This window comes from Cheilinus undulatus, linkage group 21 (genome assembly GCF_018320785.1).
Source record: "Cheilinus undulatus linkage group 21, ASM1832078v1, whole genome shotgun sequence".
NCBI classification, from domain to species: Eukaryota; Metazoa; Chordata; class Actinopteri; order Labriformes; family Labridae; genus Cheilinus; species Cheilinus undulatus.
Window position 1 is genome coordinate 38,208,760 of NC_054885.1, and position 23,146 is coordinate 38,231,905.

A 23,146-nucleotide genomic window follows, 5' to 3' on the forward strand; every position below is an offset into this window, starting at 1 on the left:
AGAGAATCAATCCATAATTAAGGTACAACTACCTCTGCTTTTGCTTATATGATCCTCGTAGCTCTGCTTTGAACACAGGTGTTTTGCCTCACATGACACTCGATAATAAGCGTGCCAGTCCTCTGTTGACACGTTCAGAAAACTCCTCATAGTCTCGGTTCCATTGATGTGACTCACTGGTGACTCTGTATGGACATGAGTATCTTTGTTCCCATTTACTTTCCAGGTGATAAAAAAATCTTTTAGAAGAGGGCCAACCAAAAAACAGGTGACAGTCACTTGTTCCTTGTCCTGAATCTCCTGGGGTGATGGTGCCTGAATCTGGACACTGACCCACTGAGCTGATGCTGGAGTAACTAAAAAGTAGCAGGACATCAGTGAATGAAAATGCCAGCTTAATGAAGTTATACAGAAAAGTGGTCATTATGGTTGGCAGAGAATCCTTTTACCTGAACAGATGCTGATTTCCTTTCTGGCAGTTTTCTTCAAAGACTTGTCAGAGACTTCACAAGTGAAGCTCTTTCCAGTTTTCCACTCTGTTTGAGAAACATCAAGTTGACTGGTAACTGCCACACGTCCATCTGCGCCCATGCTGGTGTCAAGGGTTGGAGAGGCTTTGTCCTGGGAGTCTGGAGACCATTTGATTTGAGGGTCAAAGCCCCATCCAGAGCACAACAGTCTCTGTGGGCCTGACTCTTCACTGGGGACCAGAAGGAGCTCTGCTGATGGGTCCACTATGAGGGAGACGAGGACATCATGTGCCTTTGGATCAACAAGGTGTGGATCAATAAATGAAAATCTCAAATATGAAAAGAGGAGTAATGTCTCACCAAAGATCCTGCCAGTAGAGTTTGACTGGAAGTGATGAGTGAATCCTTGATTGACTTTGCAGGTGAAGCTCGTGTGGTTGTTCCAGTGACTCTCAGGCACAGGGAAGGTTTTACTGATGGAATGAGGGCCTGGAGTTTTCGGAAGTTCAACGTACAGTTTGTCAGAAATATCTTTCATGTTGGCCTGGAAGGTGACATAGACATCACTGGAGGAGAGTTGTTGGATATCACACTGCAGCACAGCACTGTTTCCTTTCAGCAAATCAGGGAGAGATCTTCTGATCTGAATGGATGGTGCAGTAACTGAAGGCACTGTATGAAAAAGAGGAGCAAAGTTTTCTTTTATTCTTGGCTGTTGAAATAGAATTAAAGTTTTATGTGCAAAGTAGACTTACTGGCAACAGTCACAGTCCTCTCAATGGGTGAGAAGCACTTGTGCTCAGCTTTACATTTTATTTTCTTCAGCTGTTGCCATCTGTGTGATGAAACCTTCAGAGTGCTTATTATACAACTTTCGTTTGTGAATTTTTTACTTGTTTTGGGTTCCCCATCCATTTCCCAAGTCACTGCGGCATCAAACACAGTGTAGACTGAACATATTGCCTCGACCTCAGAGTTCGTCATCACTGTTCTGAAGCCTGGGGTCTGTATATGAATGGCAGGAGCGGTGCTTCCATAGACTGCAGGAAAAAATGCACTTGTTAAAACTGCTCAGTGTGCTTAAGGAAAGATTGTATGACATTCTTTTTCTTGTTCCATGCCTGACATACTTACTCTTACAGACACTTGTTGTCTTTGTAAACTCAATCCTGTTGTGAGTTGACTTGCATGTGAATGTTGAGCCTTTGGCCCACTCTGTGCTTTTTGGCTCAATCTCACTGGTTAGACTAAATGTTTTGTCCACTCCCTCCACGGTCTGCAGCTTCTTTTCTATCGGTGTAATAGACAGCGGTTGGCTGTCCTTTTCCCAACTCACACTCAGTTTATCTGGAAAGAAGCCACTTAGAGTGCAGATGAGTCTGACTCCTGAGGTTTTCAATTCACCTTCCCAGACAGGCTGTAATGTGATGTCAGGAGATACAATCCGTGGACCTGTAACAGAGAAGGCAATATTTCAGAATTTCCTGCTTCTTTCTAACTATTAGATGTTCACATTCAAAATATTAGTTGATTAAAGGCGACCGGTGCTACATACCTTCATAGTAGGGTTATCTCAATACAAAGTGCACTATATTTGTTTAGACTAGATGGCAGAGTTTTACTTCTAGATTGTGTCTGAAAAGGCCGGAAGCTTGTTGCACAGATGTGGCAGTCTGACATGGCAGAGTGATTAGGACAAGCTGCAAGCCGAGGCATTGAGCAACGCCCGGCTCCCAACAAGCACAAATAACAGAAGTGAAACAAAGCAAAAAGCAACCGTGCATCACAAATACCAGGTGTTAGATGCTGTCATTCCAGTAAGAGAAACGGAGAACACATTTAAATATCTCGTATCAATTTACATACATTTTAAAATAGGTTTCTGACTTTGCTCAAGTGTTAAATCCTCCAGGTGGATTAAAATATACTCAAAATGTTACCAACTAAATTTGACATTTACATATGAATTCTCTCATTCATTTATAAAATATGGCAGTTAAGTGAGTAATGCTTTAATTCAATATAATACATGTTAAATCACACTAGTGCACATTCTTTCTAACAAGAAAAATACAAAATATAAATGTTTAATAAAATGTTTATTTATGAAACAAAAGTATAGCAAAGTAAGACAGCATCCACAAAAAATATATGAGAGTGAAAATGCTGCAGAATCATCATTAATAGAGAATTCATTCTTTTTAGTATGACAAGGTTTTTACAATAACATGAAAAGGAAAACTGTGATTACTTACATAATACTGAGTATATGAAAACAAACTGAAAAAATGTACAGAAAGTTCACCATGTTTCATTTCACCTGCAAAGAAAACAAACTAAGATTAGAAAAAATATACTCCAAATTAATGAAATTTCCGTTCAGTTAGACTTTTACATTGGCTTAATAGTAATTTCAAAAAATAGTCATACTAATGATAAAATGATTAGAGTTCTCCTGTAAATGCAGCCAATAGTGTTCAACAAAACAGCACTGTAAACAAGCTTGAAATTAGAATTAGTGCTGTCAAACTAATTAATCACAGGGGAGAAAAATGTATGCTGGAGAAGCATGTCCTCTCTAATGGTTTTGTTCTTATTATTAAATTTATCCATAATCCAATCTCTCTCCAATTAACAACACATGTAGTTAAATGCAGTATATTAATTACAAAGTCTATTAATAATGAGATTATTTTTTAACCAACTGAGAGCACTTGTAAAATTATTAAACATTACTACTAAACTAAACATTAATACTAAAGTTTTACACAGATTAGATTTCATATTTTTTTATATAAGAGTTATATAAGTTATATAAGAGTTTTCAATGATAGTATTTTTGTGTTACCCCATTAGCCTCTATATAACTTTCTGTATATTATAGTTGAAATTTTACCATCGTCATTTTAAAATTACAGTTGGGGAGAGTCTAGTTTGGTGCTTCCACATCATCAAGATGCATTAAGGCATGGCATTTTCTGGGGTAATATTTCTTAAATGTATTTTATCCCAAAGTTGTTTTCAGTGTTTTTGCTTTCTGATTTAGTGAAAAGCATTTATGAATACTCTTTACCTTGAAAGCAGTGGTTACGATGGTGAAAAGAAGAGTGATGAGGAAGAGAAGGATGAAGGTGAGGGCCGGTCCAACCATGTTATCCTTCTCTGGCTCCAAAGCATCCGTCCATTGCTTGAAGTCTGGATGTAATTTACAAAAGAATGTCGTTACATATTAAATTTTAGACGATTACACATTACTGACTGACTGAACATTGACTTGAAGAATTGAAATCATATATTTGATAACTTTCTGGGTAAATATAATCATTTTTTTAGCCACTCTATTCTCTAAACAACATACTAGAAAAGACTGCTGGCGTCTGTCGTACTGTATATGATATCAGCAGCAGTGTGTCTTTAACCTTTGGGGTTTTGCATGTTCATTGAAATGGTTGTTTAGTGATCCTGAGTTGCTTTTGAAAGACCCCATTATGGCATGGCTTGTATGACTTGGCTTGTGCATCAGTTTGTCATTTTACTGCTTTATATCCCAAAGCTGGAGTTGGCCCTCAAGAAATCCTCTCGTGTTAGGGGTGCAAGACCCGAAAGACGAAACATGCATACACAACAACAGGTACAGTTTAAGTGTATATCTACAAAAATGTCAAATGTGTTAAAATTGTTTGGTCTAAAGTTTCAAAGTGTTTGTTGTTTAAGTAAATGCTCTACAGCCTTATTAACTTATTGAAAAAAAGCTTAAAAATCAAATATCTGGATGCGAAATCCTTATTTATGATAACATTAGGACAGCACAGTGACGGTACAAGTACAACAACATGAAGCTGAAAGTATTTGAAGTAAAAACATGAACAACATGCAACATACATCAACGGAGTTCAAATTTTTTTTATTTTGATTTTGCATTTAAAGACAAACAATGTCAAATCACAAGCAACAAACATTAAACAACAGACTGCAGAAGACACAGAGACAAAATAACATCTACAGGGCCTTGCACTTCTCAGGAATGTTCATGTTGAGGTTGACCAGGTTGATGTTTTCAAAGGTTTTGTACCCAATGGACCTGACAATAGCTTTTGTTGTGTTAGTCAGAGACTGGTGGTGTACTGCACAACTATACACTACGTCGCTCTTTTTCCATTGCTCGAGGCTGAGTGTTAACTGGCCATAGGCCGAATAGGTTCCTTGGTGTTCTACAGGTTCTGTGGTATGGTACTCGAAATCTGAGTCCGCTTCTTTGTCATCAACAAGCCAAGACACAAAAACATCCTTGGGGCTGAAGTCTTTCACATAGCAAGTCAAGGTCACTGTGTCTTTTCTAGTATGTTCTAGTGGAGGCATCATAAAAACTGAAGGACGCTGAGTTGGTCCTCCTGCAAGCATGAGAACACATTTAAACCTCTAGCCATCTATAAAACAACATACATTTCCAGATAAGATCTCTCCTGAACAATCAACATAGAAATATCACTTACACCCACAGACTTAAAGTGCATAACTAAAAGTTTTCTTACCAATATCCCTTTTGTATGTTTCCTTTGTGCCGTCAGGGAACGATTCATGTGTAACAGCACAGGTAGGCTGCATCCCCTGTTTCCATTCATCAAAGGTGATTTCCAGTGGAAGGGTGAATATGCCTGTGCGTGTCTGGACGGTGTCTTTAGAGGCACCAGCAATATCATCTCCATTCTCATTTATCCAGTAAATCCTACTTAATCCTTTCTTATTTGCTGTGACACGACATACAATTGTTCCTTTTCCTGTTAAAAACAGGTCCTCCATCTTTGGATCAGTGAATGTTATTTCCACATCGGCTTCCATACATTCGTTACCTTAGCAGTAGGAAATAAAAACACATTGCAGCACAGAAATGCGTGAAAACCAAAGAAAACATTAAATTTAAACTGTTTATGCAGTAAAATGTGCTATATACTCACCAGTAGAAGTTGTCGGTTTGTATTCCACAGCGCCTTGCTTGGAAACGGTACCATTTTTTCCTTTCCCCTCAAACGTGCAGGTGTATTTGGTTTCTTCAACCCACTCTGAGGATGGTACTGTGAGGAAACTGGCTGCACTGTACAGAGTTCCATTCTCTGTCTGTTTTTCCACAGAAGGAGTTGTGACAATCTGTGATTCATGGAGGGGTTGCCCTTGGTTCTTCTGCCATCTGAAGGCAAACTTGTTGGGTGAAAAATCTTTGGCAAGGCATGAAAAGGTAACCTCCTCTTCATCACCTTGTGAGGCAAAGACTTGAGGTTTTGGCCACTGATAATGCACCTCTGTAAAACAAAGATATACACAAATATATATGTATGCACAAGCAGAGGACAACAGGTGTAGATATATATGCAGAAGCAGATTAACATAGTGCTTTAATGTAATCCAGATTTACAGCTGACTTCCATTTACATTTGCACTTTTTTACAGCAAGATATGCAAGTTGCAGAAATATGCATTAACACTTACTTTAATATTTGTTTTTTAAAGGAAGGTAAACCATTAACACCAGAGCTAAATGTTCACTTCTGCATATACACTTACTGCATGGGAGGGGCAAGCACATGATTAACAAACATGTAGGTTCAGTCTATCTGCATAACTTTAATTATGCAGATGGACAGAAGGGGACAAGGCGCATTGCATCAATCTTATGATGGACAGCTGCAGAGGAGTTGCAGAATATTAGCAAAGACTAAAACAGACTGAGCCAGCAGCAGAATCAACAGGAGAGTTCTCATTCCAACCCACTGTTGGGTCTATCTGCCATGCCAACATATTATGAAATTAAAAAAATAATAATTAAAAGGTGTTTCACATTTTAAAAAATGTAATAAATTTTATTCCTCATTTGTATGATTTCTTGTGAGTATATGTGATTATGAACAAGTACACCAGCTATTGATCACTCTAAGTTTAAAGTGGTGAAGTTTTGTATGACACCAATAATTTAAAGAAGCTCACTACTGCTACTACTTCTTCTACTATATTATTATTATTATTATTTATTATTATTATTTGTAGTAGTAGCAAAAGGAGTTGTATATTAGAATTATTACAGTAGCATTATTATGCTTTGTTTAGTGCACAATAAATGAGCCTCTAAATATTATCATTACTATTATTATGGCCTTAATACTGACCTCAGCACAAGGACCCTGTGAAATTAAATTAATTATTATAGATATTATTACTGTTATTATTTTACTCTGTAAAATGCACAAGAAGAAACTGATCTTTCTAATCTGATTCAGACATCACATGCAACAGCTGGCCCTTTGTGAATGACCATTTTTGCCTGCATTTTTATCCTTGACAATATAAATGACAAAAAAAATTCATGGAAATTTAAAGTTAGTGTTATTTTCTCTGCCATTACATCCAGCTACATTGTGAATCAACATTTATATGACTTAGCATGAATCTTACGTGGCATGATGAATTCTCCCTGTCCAGTTCCTGCTGCATTTGTTGCGACACATCGGAAGGTATTCCTTGCCTCCCAGTCCTGTTTGCTCACTCGGATTTGACTGATTCCGGTGTAAACATTGCCTTTCATTGTTGGAGGATACTGAATGGAGTCGGTCATGGTGGATCCATTTTTTTCCCATGTGTAGGTCACTGAAGAGGGTGAGAAGCCAGTGGCGAGGCAGCCAAGAGTGACGGTGTCTCCAGAATCGGAGCCGCATTGCATCAGAGGATACACAGTTGGTTTCACTGAGGCGGCTTAAAAGACACAAAAGAAAAAAGGCTGATTAAAATACTGAAATCAACATTACTGATTGAAGACACTTTTTTAATTAAACATACATGTCAAAGAGAAGTCAGACAAGTTTTCCCTGAGAGCATAAGACAGCATCTGAATAAAGACTACATTATTGTCCCTCTACTTTTTATGTTGAATGTGGCAAAAGCACTCCATAGAATACATAAGAAAGCACACATAATAAAAAAAATATATGAAAAAAACTCTCTCTATATATTTAGTTTTGTATTGTTTTTCTTGAAATAACCTTTAATTTTTTGTGTGGCTCAGTTTGGTATTTGAAATTTAAATTTGGTTTATTTCAAATCTACAATTTTGACAGCACTCAATAATTTTAAAGTAAATAAAGCTGTACATTCTAATAAGTTACATCAACATACATTTAAAAATCACTTGTTCAGAATTAAGCTAGTATCTTTGGGATTGGATTTCTCTGCAGTACCTGTTTCCAGTAATCAGAAGCAGCATAGTAACACAGAGCTGAAATTACTTTGGTGTGGGTATAATATATGATGATATGAGTTAGTTGTCTACTAAGTTTAGCCCTGGTCTATTTAAAATTTAGGTAATGTCTTTTGTTGTTGCAAGTTTAACTTGAATAAACTAAAATGCACTTGCTAAAAATATGTACCATTACATCTTACGAGAACGTTGCTTTTTGCCTCCTGTAGTGTAAGTCTATTGAATGGACTTACCTTTGAAATGACACTAAAAACTTTGATGAGCACTTTAAATAAAACACCAAAAAGACATTATGCAGCAAAAATCTTACCTGATGACACTGTTACCACTGTGCCCTTTCCCCAGTAGTCAAAAGCTTCCCAGCTACCACAGTTACTAATGCCAATAAGGGCTCGTCACAAAAACTTACCTCCGTAATATTACATGAGCTTTTGTTAAACAGTAAAATTATAGGTCAAATGCATCTTTCAAAACAATTAATTTTTAAATGTAAAGGAGCAGTACAGAGTTTAAAGTATTTTATAACTTATATACCTGACTATGGAATACTGTTCATTCTCATCTCAGCCACTTTTTCTGTTATTAACAAAAAAATAAAAAATAAATCAATAATTTTAATAGAAATTGAATTTACAAATCAGAATTTTTAAGAGTTCTTACCTAAAGTAACAGTGACTATAGTGCCTTTTCCCCGTAGGTCAAAAGCCCAATAACAAAAAATGTCAATAACAATGATTCAATAAAATTAATACTTTTTAAAGTACTTTAAATGTTACTCAAAAAGAACATTTTGCAGTAAAACTCTTACCTGACGACACTGTTACCGTCGTGCCTTTTCCCCAGTAGTCGAAAGCAGCCCAGTTATCACAGTGAGAAAAGTCAATAACGAACTATAACAAAATCTTATCTCTAAACCCGTAACTTCATGTGAAACTAACATTGGCAGGTAAAATTAAAAGTAAATACTCATCTCTAAACACAATCAATTTATAAATTAAAATAGGAGCCAGTAGTTTTAAGTCTTTTGTTAGTTTTATGTCAGGCTATAATGTACTGTTTACTATCTTATCTGAGCCACTTGTCCCCATATTAGTAAGTTTAATTTTTTTTACAATTTTTTTCACATTTCCCAATTCTGAAATAAGATTACAAAGCTATAGAAACAGTGACAATTTTACATTTTCCCCAGAAGTCAAATGCTCAGTAAACAAACTTGAAACAATATCTTGTAACTTCTTGTGAAATGCTTCGATGCTGGCAACAATAAAAATCAACAGATATAATCTATAATTAATCTATTAATTTAATGTATTAGCCAGGAGTTTGAAGACTTTCGTTAGTTCAACCCTGACTGAAAATTACTGTTCACTATCCTACTTTCAGCCACTTTCCAATGATCACATTAGAAATATTAAATTTTACAATTAACGTATAGAAAATAGAATTTATAAATAAGAATTATAAACATACATACCTGATGTGACAGTGACCATTGTGCCTTTTCCCCGGTTATCACAGTGGAGAAAGTCAGCGAGAACTTGTCACAAAAACTTATCTCAGAATATCCAATAATTTCTTGTCAAACTGTTTTGTGTCGGCTACAGTAAAAATCAAAGTAAAATATATATTCCATTCTGTAGAACTAATTTTCAGCTGAACTTTGCAGACAGGAATTTTACACAGTTTGCAGATTCTTTGTCAGTCAACAAGTAAACTCTTTACTATGTCATCTGTGGTCATTACTTTTGACCACATTCAAACAATGTATTAATAATCTAACAACAGAATTTAGTGACTGATCAAAAATATTAAAGAAACATACCTGAAGTGACGGTGACCATTGTGCCTTTACCCCAGTAGTCAAAAGCGTAGTCACAGTTCAACATTTTAGCCATCAGTACTCACAAAAACCTGTTCTTAGGTGCCGACATTCACTCCTTTGTAATTTTATGATAATCTCTGTTTGAAATTGTTAGAGTGGCCTTTTCACGTAACACAGAAAATACATCTAAACATGATTTACACCATGAAACAATAAACACAGTACTCACGAAATGAATTACCTCAATGGAGACGAAACCAAACTTTCATTAAAAAAACAAAATCTTGATTTACAAAATAAAGAGAGAAATAATAAATCGGCTTACCTGATGTGACGGTGACCATTGTTCCTTTTCCCCAGTAGTCAAAAGCAGCGTCACAGTGTTGAATGTATAAAAAACCCTCATACAAAAACAAGCACCTCAAACATGTCCTTCATGAAGTTAACATATACAACATTATACCCTCTAATTACTGCAATTTGATCTTAACAACTTAAAAAAGCATTTTATACCTGTTGTGACGGTGACCATTGTTCCTTTTCCCCAGTAGTCAAAAGCATCGTCTCAGTGTAATAAGTCAACACATCCACCGTACAAAAACAAGCCACATAAAGATGTTCTTGATGCCAAAGCGGCCCAAATACTCTTAATCAAACAGTATTTTCTATGGTTTCAATATGAGGACAGAAAAATTGTATTTTACCTGATGTGACGGTGACCATTGTTCCTTTTCCCCAGTAGTCAAAGGAGTAGTCACATTGATTGGTTTCAATTACATCTCAGTACAAAAATTCTTTACAGCTTTAATCCTCAAATGACAGCATTACTTTATCAGTGAATTAGTCCATCTAACTGAACCCTGGGCTGATTTTGTTTCTGATTTAGACTATATATCAAATTAACCTTTATTTAATTATCTCCCCACCTTTAATATAAAAATTAAAAATATCAAGATTCCAGTGTAAAAGTAGATTTAGATAATTACTTACCAGAAGTCACTGTGACTTGGGTCCCTTTTCCCCAGTTGTCAAAGTAGCCATCACAGTGACATACAACAGTCCACATGTAATTCAAATACTTAGTGTTGCTTAAACAATGCTAAGCAAACATTTTTCACTGTCAAGCTATTCCCACTGCACCATGTATGAACCACTTCCATACTCATTTCCTGTAGTGTGGGATACATGAAATTAAGAGTGTTTGCCAGCAGCTGGTGTACACTTCCTTTTCTCCTTTTACCTCTGTGTACTGCAGCATGGAGTTAACACAACCAGATATAACTGATTTAGCTGAATTTAAACCTGCATGTTTGTGTATTATGTAGGAATGCACTGCCCTAAAGTTTACAAATGTAACAAATGATAAATGCGAAGACTTGGTGGCCATAAATGGCCTTAGGTTTTCTTTCAGGCAACTGTAGGCATTGTGTTGTGCAGACTGAAACTCAGATTAGCAGACAGCACCTTGCACACCTATGTACACAGATGGGTGGTTGTACCTTGAGACTCTCGCTTTCTGTCTCCTCGGTGGTGGCTGAGGTTTTAGCAGTCCTTGTCCTCTGGCTCTTATTGGTGTGGCTGGCCACAGACCTTTGCTGCACTCAACCTGCTGATGTCTGCTGTTTTGGCTATGAAGGTGTCTTGGCTGGTTTGACTCTCTGTGCTTTCCTGGCTTTTTTGTTAGACAGAGTTCCAGTCTTTGTAACTGTACAGCACTTCAACTGTAATGGCCTGGTAAAGTAACTGTTGAGCCGTATGTTGTGTGGGTCCAGCTCTTGGCTTTGTGGGACTCAGCAGCAAGGCTTGGCTTGGTGATGTTCAGGTCAGCTGGCTCTCTCATAAAATGTGGAACTTCTTTTATATAAAGCTTAAGGCTCAGTGGTGCTTGCCACTTAAATGCAGGTTCTCATGTTTCAGTCGGACATCTGAAGTTGGTAGTTGTTTCACATTTTCATTACTGCAGCAATAAGTGTTTGTGTCTGGCATCAAGACCCCAACCTCATCAATCCTTGCAGATTTATTTCAGGCCCCGTCCACACGGAGACGAATTCAGGAGTACACGCAAAAGTTTTTTGTCGTGTTGTTTCATCCCCATGGAAATGGCGTTTTGGGTGACTGTGATGGATACTTTTTGAAAATGAGTCCCAGAGTGCACAAATCTGTACACAACTACCGTTTTGTCTCCATGTGGACGGCCAACTGCATCTTTCTTGAAATGATTACGTCACACATAGCGTAGCTACTGAAGATGCCTGCGTGGGTCCGGCCTAAACAAACATGGCTTATGACAGGGTTGTGTTCGTGCTGCAGAAGCTACTGAGCTTGTTATGGCTTTTACTGCAAAATCTGATGCTCCTTTACCACCAACGTGGAGAACAACCAGAAGGGCAACTAGAAGAAAGTTTGTGTCAGTTTTCTGTGATCTTTGTCTCTCTTTTAATACATTTCCATAGCAACAATACAGCGCCACCTACAGGCTTGACATATGCACTACAGCGTTTTCAGTCGTTTTCAGTGGTTCCGTGCTTACGTGGATATTTCCTGAAACGATCCCGTCTTTACAGAAAACTTTTTCCAAACGACACGGCAATATGTCGTTTTCGTCTCCGTGTGGACAGGACCTCAGAGCATCTGAGGGGTGATGAGATGGCATCTTAAATCCCTGTCAGAGCCTAAAAACGTGTTTGGGGTTGTGGTGGGCTGAAAGCAAGAGTGTAGTACTAATTCAAGGAAAAATAGTCTGCCTGTTGGGCTTGGTTTGTCGATTAAATAATAATGCATACTAGGTGTGAAATCAGAATGGATTATCTGCCTGGATTATAATGGAATCTCTGTCTGAGCCAAAAACTGTTGTGACCCAGCCTAGAGCCTTATGCTGGTACAGGCCAGAGTTTGTCCCCCTCCTCTCAGGTCCAGGTCAGGCTAGAGATGAGTCAACAATGTCTGATGAGCCTGTCAGACAAAGCAGCATACCTGTATTTGGATTTTCAGTCTTTTAACCTTAGGACAACTTCAGGTGCATCTAGTGGCAAGTTGCACAGAACCATTGCTCACTTGTCTTGAGTTGAGAAGTCTTTTGAATAAATGGCTTATTGACTGAATGTTAAATCACTATTTAAATGTCTTTGTTTTAAGGATGCACGATATTATCAGCAGTATATATATAGGTATTGGCCGATAATAGCTCAAAAAGTTCATTATCGATGTCGGCTGATAATAAAATTTACGCTGATCTGTATGGCCGATAATGTGACGTCATAATTAAGCCCACTTGATGACGCCAGACTTGTGCCAACACCAAACTCAACATGTCAGCTGTGTGTGTGTAGTTTGAGGTGTGGGAACAAGACAGCAAAGTAGCTGTTTGCATCACTTGTAAAGTACATGTGATTTGAGGAGGAGCACAACAACACGCCTTTATCACCACCAGTTTAATTCTGCATCTAAAAAAACGTCACCCTGATGACTACAAGGACTTTCTTAAGATAAAGGACGACAAAACTTTGTGCCAGGGAAAACTAGTCAACAGCCTCTACTTAAGTCATTTAACAAAGCTAAAAAATACAGCAGTGACCACCCAAAGGTAAGGAGCTGAACAGGAAAATCATTGAATTTATAGCTCTTGATAATCAGCCTTACAGCGTGGTAGAATATACAGGCTTCTGCAGGCTAATGATGCATTTAAAGCCCTGCTGTTATACCTAGCAGGCGCTTATAGCCTTACCTGAACTGTAAAACTTTGTTTCCAGTCACGTAGAGAAGCTTGTCGTTAAAGCTAAACATATTAGCTTCACCACGGATATATGGACATCAAGTGTCCGTCCTGTTAGCATGTTGAGCCTCACTGCCTCAGTGGATATGAGGATTTCACTCTTAAAAAGCCTGTCCTGCACTCACAGGAGTGCTCACTCAGCAGCCACAGTTACAGCCGTGTTTGATAACATGTTTTGGACATGGAAAATAGAGAAAAAGAACTTACATGTTCTGCTACGTGACAGTGGTGACACATGGCAAAAGCAATAACAGACTTCTGTGTGCCAAGTCTCCCACGCAACTCTGGCTGTACACGAAGGTGTCCTGTCTCATTAGAGATGTGGGTGTCACTGTGTTGTTACAGAGCTGTTTACAGTGAAATGCCCATTAAACTTGGTTGCTTAGTTAGTTTGTGCTGTTTAAAGCAGAATCAGGAGAACTACTTCAGTTGAGGTTTTTTTTCTTTTGTTCATCTTGAGTCTCAAAAAATTAAAATCATATTTAATCTCTCAACTAAAGCTAGATGTTTTTTTGCATTTAAGAATCTGTCTTTTTGTTGTTGATATTTAAAGCACTTTGTCAGGAGTGTCTCAGGGAGCCATCCTGCAAACTGGCTGAGTAATAAGGAGAATCAATCTGAATTTAGAAGCTATTTCTTTTTTGCACTGTGGAGCTCAGTGTCAGCAGGTTATTTTGCTGCTGTTTATTACCCTCAAAGATGCAGATGACTTTGGCTGTACTGTTAAAAATACATGTAGCATGTAACGCACATGTAACCCAAAGACATTACTCTAAGTTTTTCTTTAGTGTATGGCTGTATTTGAAAACAAAACAATGCATCCTTCATTTCTGAGAAGAATCAAATGTTTTGTCTGTTTCTAAAAATATTAGACTACCAATATTTTAAAAAATTGTAGTACAGAATGGAATTGGTGTTTTTTACAGTGGAAGAAAATGTAATCAAATATCGCTATCAGCCAAAATGAGTTTTAAAATATCAGCATATCGGATATCAGCAAAAATCCAATATCATGTATGTCCCTAATCTGTTTTTACATAATGAGAGTGTAAAGCTGTTAAGTGTGCTGCCACACTGTCCACTCCACGCACACACAATGAAATGTTACAGTGGGGGATGAGTGAGATAGAGAGGGAGCATAGCATACAAGTATGAGCACTAACAATTAAACTAAAACTTCAATTTATTGTCTGTTGTAACAAAACTCAATATAGCAATGAAGTGTGCATGTTTGTGCCTTTGGTCCATTTACTCTGATATTTATATTCAAAAGGGAATTTAATCTCTGGGCCTTTATCTCCATCACCTGTTAAATAAAGGTGCTTTATTAACATTTACAAGTGTCTGCCGTAAGTACCTTAGAGTTTTCTGAATTGGACTACTATAACACAACAATTTAGTTATCATGGGGAGGCACGAGTACTTAGAGGGGGATCTGGGGGTCAATTCCTGAAAAATGTTGAGTATCCAACTCTTAATTTAGGCAGCGATTTTTGGTGTGAATAGGACAAGACCACATTGTAAGTAATATAATGCAGCTACTTGATGAAGCTCACTGTGTTGAAATATTTGCTCTGTTGATATTTCACATGGCCATTTTAAAAAGGACTTGATAATTTTGAAGGCTGTGCATCATTTTGACCGACTGAAATAATGAGGATGAGTCTGCATTTCAGCACACTCACACAGACAGATGCATAGACCTTTTCTATTTTGTGTACATGGACTATGAAGGAGGTCTCGTAGTCTGTTGGCTCTCTCAGTGACTTTGACACCACAGATTAGTGAAAGTGCATCGGTCTCTGTGCTGATAGCGCTCTGTGAGGCTGCTGGAGGAATCTGAGTGCATCACAGAGGGATCCAGGATGCATTGCCTCAAACTTTGTGCAAGTTGCACAGGTGCTGCCGTTGCATAAGCATACACTAATGATCAGAAGTCTTGTAGAGCAGACTAAAACTCGCTGGGCTTCATAGTGTAGCCTTTTAACAACTTGTTATTGGCTATGGTCTTTAAACTACTGCATCTTGATTAGGGCTGCAGCAATAGATTCTTTTTGTAGTCGAGTACTCTATCGATTCTTCTGGTGATTAATCGAGTACTCTAATAAGAAATGTTGCATTTTTTTTAATCAATCACTTTTGCTTTTTCAAGAGAAGTAGTACTAGACAAATGAGAAAAGAAGCTGGGTCCCTTAAATGAACTATTTCTCTATTAAAAATTGGTATTAACAGGTTCTCTAAAGAAAATATATTTTACAAAGTGCAATGAAGTTCTGATGACAGTTTACATTTCTTAAAGTTACAAGGAAAGGAAGTTAAATAATGACATTAGATTATGCCATATTTACAGTTTTAGGGATCATTCACCAGGAATTGTTTGTTGCCAACACTTTATTTCTTTCATTAGAGTTTATTTCTATTCTCCAAGTTGTCATTAAAGTAAAGGGACACTTAATCATTTAAAAATCCTCTATTTTATGCATGAATGTAATATTTCACACTAGCAAAAATATAGTTTCATCATTCACACAGGGGTCTGATGTCTGAAACGTAAACCTTTAGATTACAGGAATACGGTCTATTTTTCAAAAGGGTGTTTACTTTCAATTTTTGCACATTTTTTGTGAGTTCATCCACCATAAGATAAAAATATGACCTTTTAAGACCATCCACTGACATGGAGAAAGCTGCTTCTGTGACCTGTTGAAACCTGACTCTATGATGATGAACTTTAACCTACTTCGTCTCTGTCACTGTCTGTGGCAATAAGGTGTTTCTATTTAATTGGTGTCAATTCATTATCAATATAAGTCTTATCAAATCATTCGGGATGCTAAACATTTTAAAAAATACGCTGCATTCAAGACGTCAGTGTGCTGAATTTTAGATAATTTATAATTCCATGTATAATGTGTGCATGCGGAAAAGAGAGAGAGAGAGAGAGAGAGAGAGAGAGAGAGAGAGAGACACACTTCTGCAATGCCTCCTCGCGCTGCACTCTCACTTGAGGAAAACCAGCAAGGAACAATGCTCCAGCCAATGAGGAGGCTAGTAATCGCAGCTAATCACAGCGCAGGACGGAGGGAGCATTTCTATTAGGTGCACTTCTGCCTCTCAGCTCAGTGAGAAGTTGATACAATGGTGGAGTTACGGCGGTGTTCGGCCCTGTGTAGAATTTGTTCATGCTGAGATGAAGTGTTTTCTAACCTGTAATTGGGCCATGGATTTCAGTGGAAAAGCAGAGCAGAATCCCTCCAGCTTTGCCACCGTCAGTACTCGATTCAGTGGGCGTGCACATTCGCGAGGAGGTATGTGAGAAGAGGGGCGGAGCTATGGAGACCAAACACAGAGAAGAACAGGAAGGGAGGGGTAGTAGAGCTGATCCTATACGGTTCTCATTGAATGTTACATTCTCGAGCTTTAAGTGACAGTAAGTGATATCTTAAATGGTGCAATTCATATTTGCTTGCTTCAACATGAGGATTGTGCTCCACTGTCCCTGTGTAAAAAAATGATGTGAGGAGGAAACACTGTGCTGCTGAGTCATCTTTTTCTCAATGCCATTAAAAATGCATAACCTCAAAAATGGTTCTTTTATACAGTATTAGAAAGGAAAAGGTGCTTTATAAACTGAATGCTACTTATAAAATCATATTGTAATATTTTATATTACAAATGTTACAGAGAAAAGTAAAATGAGGAATTGTAAAAATGGTATTACAGAATTTTTATGACCTTGTCCATCAAAATGACGGACAACAAAACAGTCTAGCACACCTCTGATCTCAACAATAAGCCATAAATCTGGCGTAGGTCTAAATTACAGCCAAACATAATATATGTGAGATTTCTCTACAGAAAGATTATCCATATGTAATAGTCTTGTGTATCATGAACCCTCTCCATAGAGACTTTCTCTCCTGCATACTCATTAGGCTGATCACACACACTTTGAGGATATTTAGACTAAACATCCCCAAAAGTTAACTTTTCATCATTAATGGCACCGTTGTAGCTCTGTGACCCACTGACCTCTTGGTGACCCTTTGCTCTCGCTGCAGGACGAGACTTAACGTTGATGTAGTGATGATTTGTGACCGTGAGTCCGTGCGCTGTCTTGTATTTTGAAAGAGCTGGATATTCTAGCTTGTGACTTCCTGTTTGGAGCTTTCTGATCAACGGGTATTGACGCTGTTTGGCAGCGGCCGGCGCTGAAAATAGACCTGCAGCATATCTCGAACTAAGCGGAGCAAAGTGTCGTTCCAGGCACGCACCGCTGACAGTCTGGAGCACCGGCCACGGAAATGCTCTGATGGACTAGAGAGGGAGCGTTGTGCTCCGCAGTACGATTCGCCGGCGGTTCGCGGTGCATTTGCTGCATGTGGAAATTGGAGGTTACAGTCCTTTTTAGGGCTACTATCAGTTTTGTCCAGGCCAGTTTCATTAGTTTGTTTTTTAAAATGACTCTGTTTAACCACAAATCAAAAGCAGATAAAGTTTTTTTAAAGACCTTTGTGGGTTTTTCTCTCTTTGGCTGAAGGGTACAAACAGTTTTGTCCACATGTGAAAGGGGTCTTTTTGTTTAACCAATCCCCAGTGTTACTGTGCAGCATACATTTTTTAATCAAAATATAATATCAACACACAGACACCTTTCTTTGACTTACTCCTCAGATCAGATATTAGGGGTCGTCAGGAATGGTGTTTGAGTTTTTGGCTTTCAGTCTGAAGCTTCAGTTCAGTAACCGGATGAGGAAGCACCTGCTGTGGGGGAGCTTTCCTGTGTTTTACACTGGTATTATCTAAGACCCCTGTCCTCACTTACCATCATTGTTTGATTATATGTCTTGTTTTTGTATTTATGTTGACTATAAAGTACATTTAAAATCTTTTATATCATTTAGTATTTTATATGATTTAACAGTTTTTGTATCCACAATTTTGGACAACTTTGTTCAAACTGAAAACAAACTTTGAATATGTAAGTAGTGTAGTGGGACAAAGTCTGCAGGACAGCTCTTTAAGTGTTCAGTTTTTAAAACATTTATGTTGATAATACAAAGTCTGAGAAAAATGTCCTTCGTCTAACCCTATCGCTATGCCATATAACCCCAACACAGCATGAGCTGATGGCTGTGAAACATGAATCTGGCTCTGCCCAAGGTTTCTGCCGTTACGGTTTTCCCTGCCATTGAAACTATGCTAAATGTTGCTATATGTTGAGGTCATGGTGGATTATTGTTGGTCTTTATAACTAATACAACTAAAATAACAGGATAGACATGCTCTATTGGTTACGTGGCCAGATAATTTCAGTTATGAATTGAAACTAAAAATAATATTGATTAATAGAAGTTAGAAAAACAACTATTTTATAACTGGAATTAAAGTAACTGGTCTGTGGTATATCTTTGTTCTTCAGGGTTTAAAAAATACAGGTCCATGAGCATCTTATCTTTGTGCTGAGTAAGCCTTAAGTGTTGACAGGTTTTTGTATTACCATTTATCACTGTGCCCCCCAGTCACACAGTGTTACACAGCTGTACAAAAACCTGTACACAGTGTGGTGTGTGGCAGCTGATGGTTTTAATTCTGTCCCACCTCCTTTAGTAAAATCTTCATTTATTGAAAAAACACTTCAGCTCCTATATTCTAATACTAGCCATTAACACCTTGTTATATCAGCTTTCTTTCTAAAACATTTTTACTGTTTATTTTGATAATCATGTTGCACATTTGCCTTTCTGCTAATAACCAGGAAGGTAAAATATTTGGCATTTATGGAATTCATACTGATTCTCCTGAATATTCATCCAGATACTGAGAATGCCAGGAGGACAAATGTTTTGATGTTTGTAATTGAAGAGATGATGCTTAAATTATTTAGATATTTTATGACTCACTGGCTGGAAAAATACTGATATCCTCTTATGCATTACCTTCATTTGTGTCATGCATTAAATAGGTAGTATTCATATGCTGTCATTATTAATATAGCTTTAAATTATACGTTAGCTGAAATTAATATTTTAAAGCTATGCTAGCCTCTTCAACATTTAGTCTAGTTTTGTGAATTCGAAAATAACAATTTTAAATCGGGTCCATGCATTAACTTGATATAACTAAAACCTGTATTTTTTAATATTTCATGAGTTGCAGAAATCTAAAAACTACAGAATAGAAACGAGTGCAATGTGAACTTTTCATACGTATTTTAATTGTTTGAATGGGGACTGGATAGTTTGACTCTTGGAAGAGGAGATATTTTGTCATTTGTTAGGAGAAATAATGTAATTCATCCATCCATCCATTGTAAAACTTATATTTAGAAATCATCCTCATATCTATCTATCTATCTATCTATCTATCTATCTATCTATCTATCTATCATCTATCTATCATCTATCTATCATCTATCTATCATCTATCTATCTATCTATCTATCTATCTATCTATCTATCTATCATCTATCTATCTATCTATCTATCTATCTATGTATCTATCATCTATCTATCTATCTATCTATCTATCTATCATCTATCTATCATCTATCTATCTATCATCTATCTATCTATCTATCTATCTATCTATGTATCTATCATCTATCTATCTATCTATCTATCTATCATCTATCTATCTATCATCTATCTATCTATCTATCTATCATCTATCTATCATCTATCTATCATCTATCTATCTATCTATCTATCTATCTATCTATCTATCTATCATCTATCTATCTATCTATCTATCTATCTATCTATCTATCTATCTATCTATCTATCTATCTATCTATCTATCATCTATCTATCATCTATCTATCATCTATCTATCATCTATCTATCTATCTATCTATCTATCTATCTATCTATCTATCTATCTATCATGCTTTTTTAAAACAAAGTAATTTTGAACCCTGATTCTGTCTAACCTTAGGTGTTAATGCAGCCACCTACCGCCCTACACACTGGTTTCATTGTTATCTTAGTGGATGTAGGTTTTTGTCACAGGATGTATCTCTGTGGCCGCTATACTGCACAGTGATATAACACCGTTCAAAAACCCCAGCCCCTTCATTGGCTGGCACTACACACAAATTCTCGAGTTTCCATTAAAGGGATTTAATCCTGATTTTACTAGAACTTTGAACTCTAATCTTATCAGCAGGTTAAATATCTCAGGTAATTAACCCTTTTTTGAGCATGTATGATAATGGAAAAAGAAGCATATGCATGTAGACAAATGTATTCATCTACAGTGTGCAAAGGTCTAAAGCCATGGGCATGAGGCAGAAACCTTTTTTTTTTTTTTAATAAAACTGATCTGGCATTAAACCAACTCCACACACTCTGAGGATGATGCATATTTTATCACCTGTGTGTTTGTTGCAGGAATATCAGAGAAAGTTAAAGGTGAACTGAATATGTTTTAGTGCATAATTATGGTAAGGATTGCACATTAAAAAGTACTGTTAGTACTGTTGTATGTGAATAATTTTATTTATCATGTGGCTTATTTGGAAGTTTCAACTAAGTCATTTAGTAAACAGTAGGTCATCTTTATTTATTTATTTATTTATTTATTGTCTGCATAGGTAGTTCTTCCTGGTCGACAGCAGCACAGCCTTGATTTTTAAATATCATCTTTTTATTTTCAGTCATATTATCTTTGCGTCTCTGTTTAGTAAAGAGCAGGTTTTTGCATGACCACATATCACTGTGGTTGCCACTCCACCCACACTGTTTCATACTCGTACAAAAACCTTGCCAAATAAGGTGGATCTTCAACTCTGACTTTTTCTGGAGTATTTAGTATTTCATGGCCACAAAACATTTTAAGAAGCAACATTTAGGAGATTTTAGCTCTGAAAGAATTGTTAACAATAATCCTAACATGCAGTAGCATAAGTTTTACTTGACAAAATACTTTTTTATTCAAACAAAAGATGGAATAGGGTTTTTGTACAAGTATTATCAAACAGAATTATCCTTTAGATTTTCATGTTTTTCTACCTATTACCTGTGATATAGTGACCAGAAAATTGTGCACCTCCTTCTATCGCTCTCATTAAATTCACACAGCTCTAAGCTCTGGTTTTTATTAGATTTAAATAGTATCCTATGATACAATAAAATGTGTGGGCTCGTATTACCACTGGGATCATGGTCCACATAAAAAAATAAAGGCATAGTTTTACCCAAGAAAAGTTTGTTTGACAAATAAAGGCAGCAGAACAAAGTGCCACCACCTATTTTTTATTCATTTATTTATTTATTTTTAGGATCATAGTACCTTCTTAGTGGATGTAGGTTTTTGTCATTGAATGTATCACTGTGGCTGCTGCTATATCCATCACAGTGATACAGGCCCATACAAAAACTACATGCTCTCTAACTGACACTAAGAAGAACTTACTCATAGTTTAATTTGATCACATTTATGCCTCTTTAAAAAATTGATATCTGTTCATATGAAAGGAATTAGCCATGTTAAAATTCTCCCAAAGTTACTTTTAAAAACAGCTCCTTTTCTAATTTAGATTTTGTTAAAAGTACCTTTTCAGATTGCTTGCAGGAATGTTAAAATTGTCTCTCCTGACACCAAAAGGAAGCTCTTCTCAGGGTCTTTGTTTTAATCCCCTTAGTTTTATGCATACACAGGTTTTTGTATTGCCATATGTCACTGTGGCTACCCCCATACACAGTGTCACACCCTCGTACAAAAACCTGTGCTGTTTATGGTGCGTTTCTATTTATACTGTATGATCAGCAGGGTACACCAGGAAACAAAAAAATCTACTTTTCTACTTTAATAGTTTTATTTTACCTCAGAACCAAATATATTTGTGTACAAAAAGCTCATTTCTTACTCTTTTGTGTTTTATTTTTTGCAGGGTTAGTTTCCCTGCTGCAGGTTGCTGGTCAGTATTGATCATGTGTTGTTTTGGCTCAAAAACCTTAAAAGTTTTATGGATTTTGATGAAACTGTTCAGACAGACCAAATTCTGATTACTCTACTGATCACCAACTTTCCTGCAGTGTCACTAGCAAATCAACACTTTTGGCTTTATTTGTTTTACCTGAAAGAAAAAAACAAAAAACTACTAAATAAATTGTCATATTTGGTGCAGTTGTGCATTGTGCAAAGAGGATAAATTCAAATGAATTTTGTGATCCCTAACCCCTCTTGTGGAACCATTTCATTGATAAATGTTTGTTGTTGTGAGGTTTTTGTCACAGGATGCATCACTGTTGTAGTTATAGTGCACAGTGAAATACCTCCATACAAAAACTCCACCTGCAAACGTATCACAGCACACACCACATCATTATTTTACTTTTATTTTCAGATTATACCATGTGTAGTTTTTTTTTAATTAATTAATTAAGAAACAACACTTTTGTATTCATTAAATGTTATATTATTAAATCTACAACAAGAACAGACCAAGTATTAAACAGTAAAATTATTTTGTAAATTTGTTGAGTAAAATTTCATTTATCAGCTCAATCTGAGAACAAAGCTAATTATTACAAACATTTTCTTTCTTGTATATCACATCTTATTGTTTTATTCAACAATAATGCACAGTAGAGCCATTTATTTACACCTTGAAGCATTGCATTATTGTTGTTACTGTTTGAAAAGAGTGGCAGTATTTTGCTGGGTAAAAACAAGTGTCTGTTTTACCAGGATTTTATGTGGTCATTCAATGAAAAAGAAAACTGTTGGTGGAGAGGTTTTTGTATTAGTGTGAAGCACTGTGGCCACTGCCATACACAGTGAAGCATCACAATGCAAAAACCTGTGCTGTAGTACAGCTTTTCTATCTTCCCCTG

General features: G+C 36.7%; 1 protein-coding gene across 1 annotated transcript in view; it reads right to left on the reverse strand.

Annotated features, from left to right (window-relative positions):
• LOC121529357 (immunoglobulin epsilon heavy chain-like) overlaps window positions 1-23,146 on the reverse strand; it is a 45,610-nt gene that overhangs the window by 3,880 nt on the left and 18,584 nt on the right. The window contains 7 exon segments of the mRNA XM_041817141.1: window positions 33-356; window positions 450-734; window positions 831-1,142; window positions 1,226-1,510; window positions 1,605-1,922; window positions 6,915-7,211; window positions 8,024-8,068. Of these exon segments, the coding sequence (XP_041673075.1) occupies window positions 33-356; window positions 450-734; window positions 831-1,142; window positions 1,226-1,510; window positions 1,605-1,922; window positions 6,915-7,211; window positions 8,024-8,068 (1,866 nt within the window).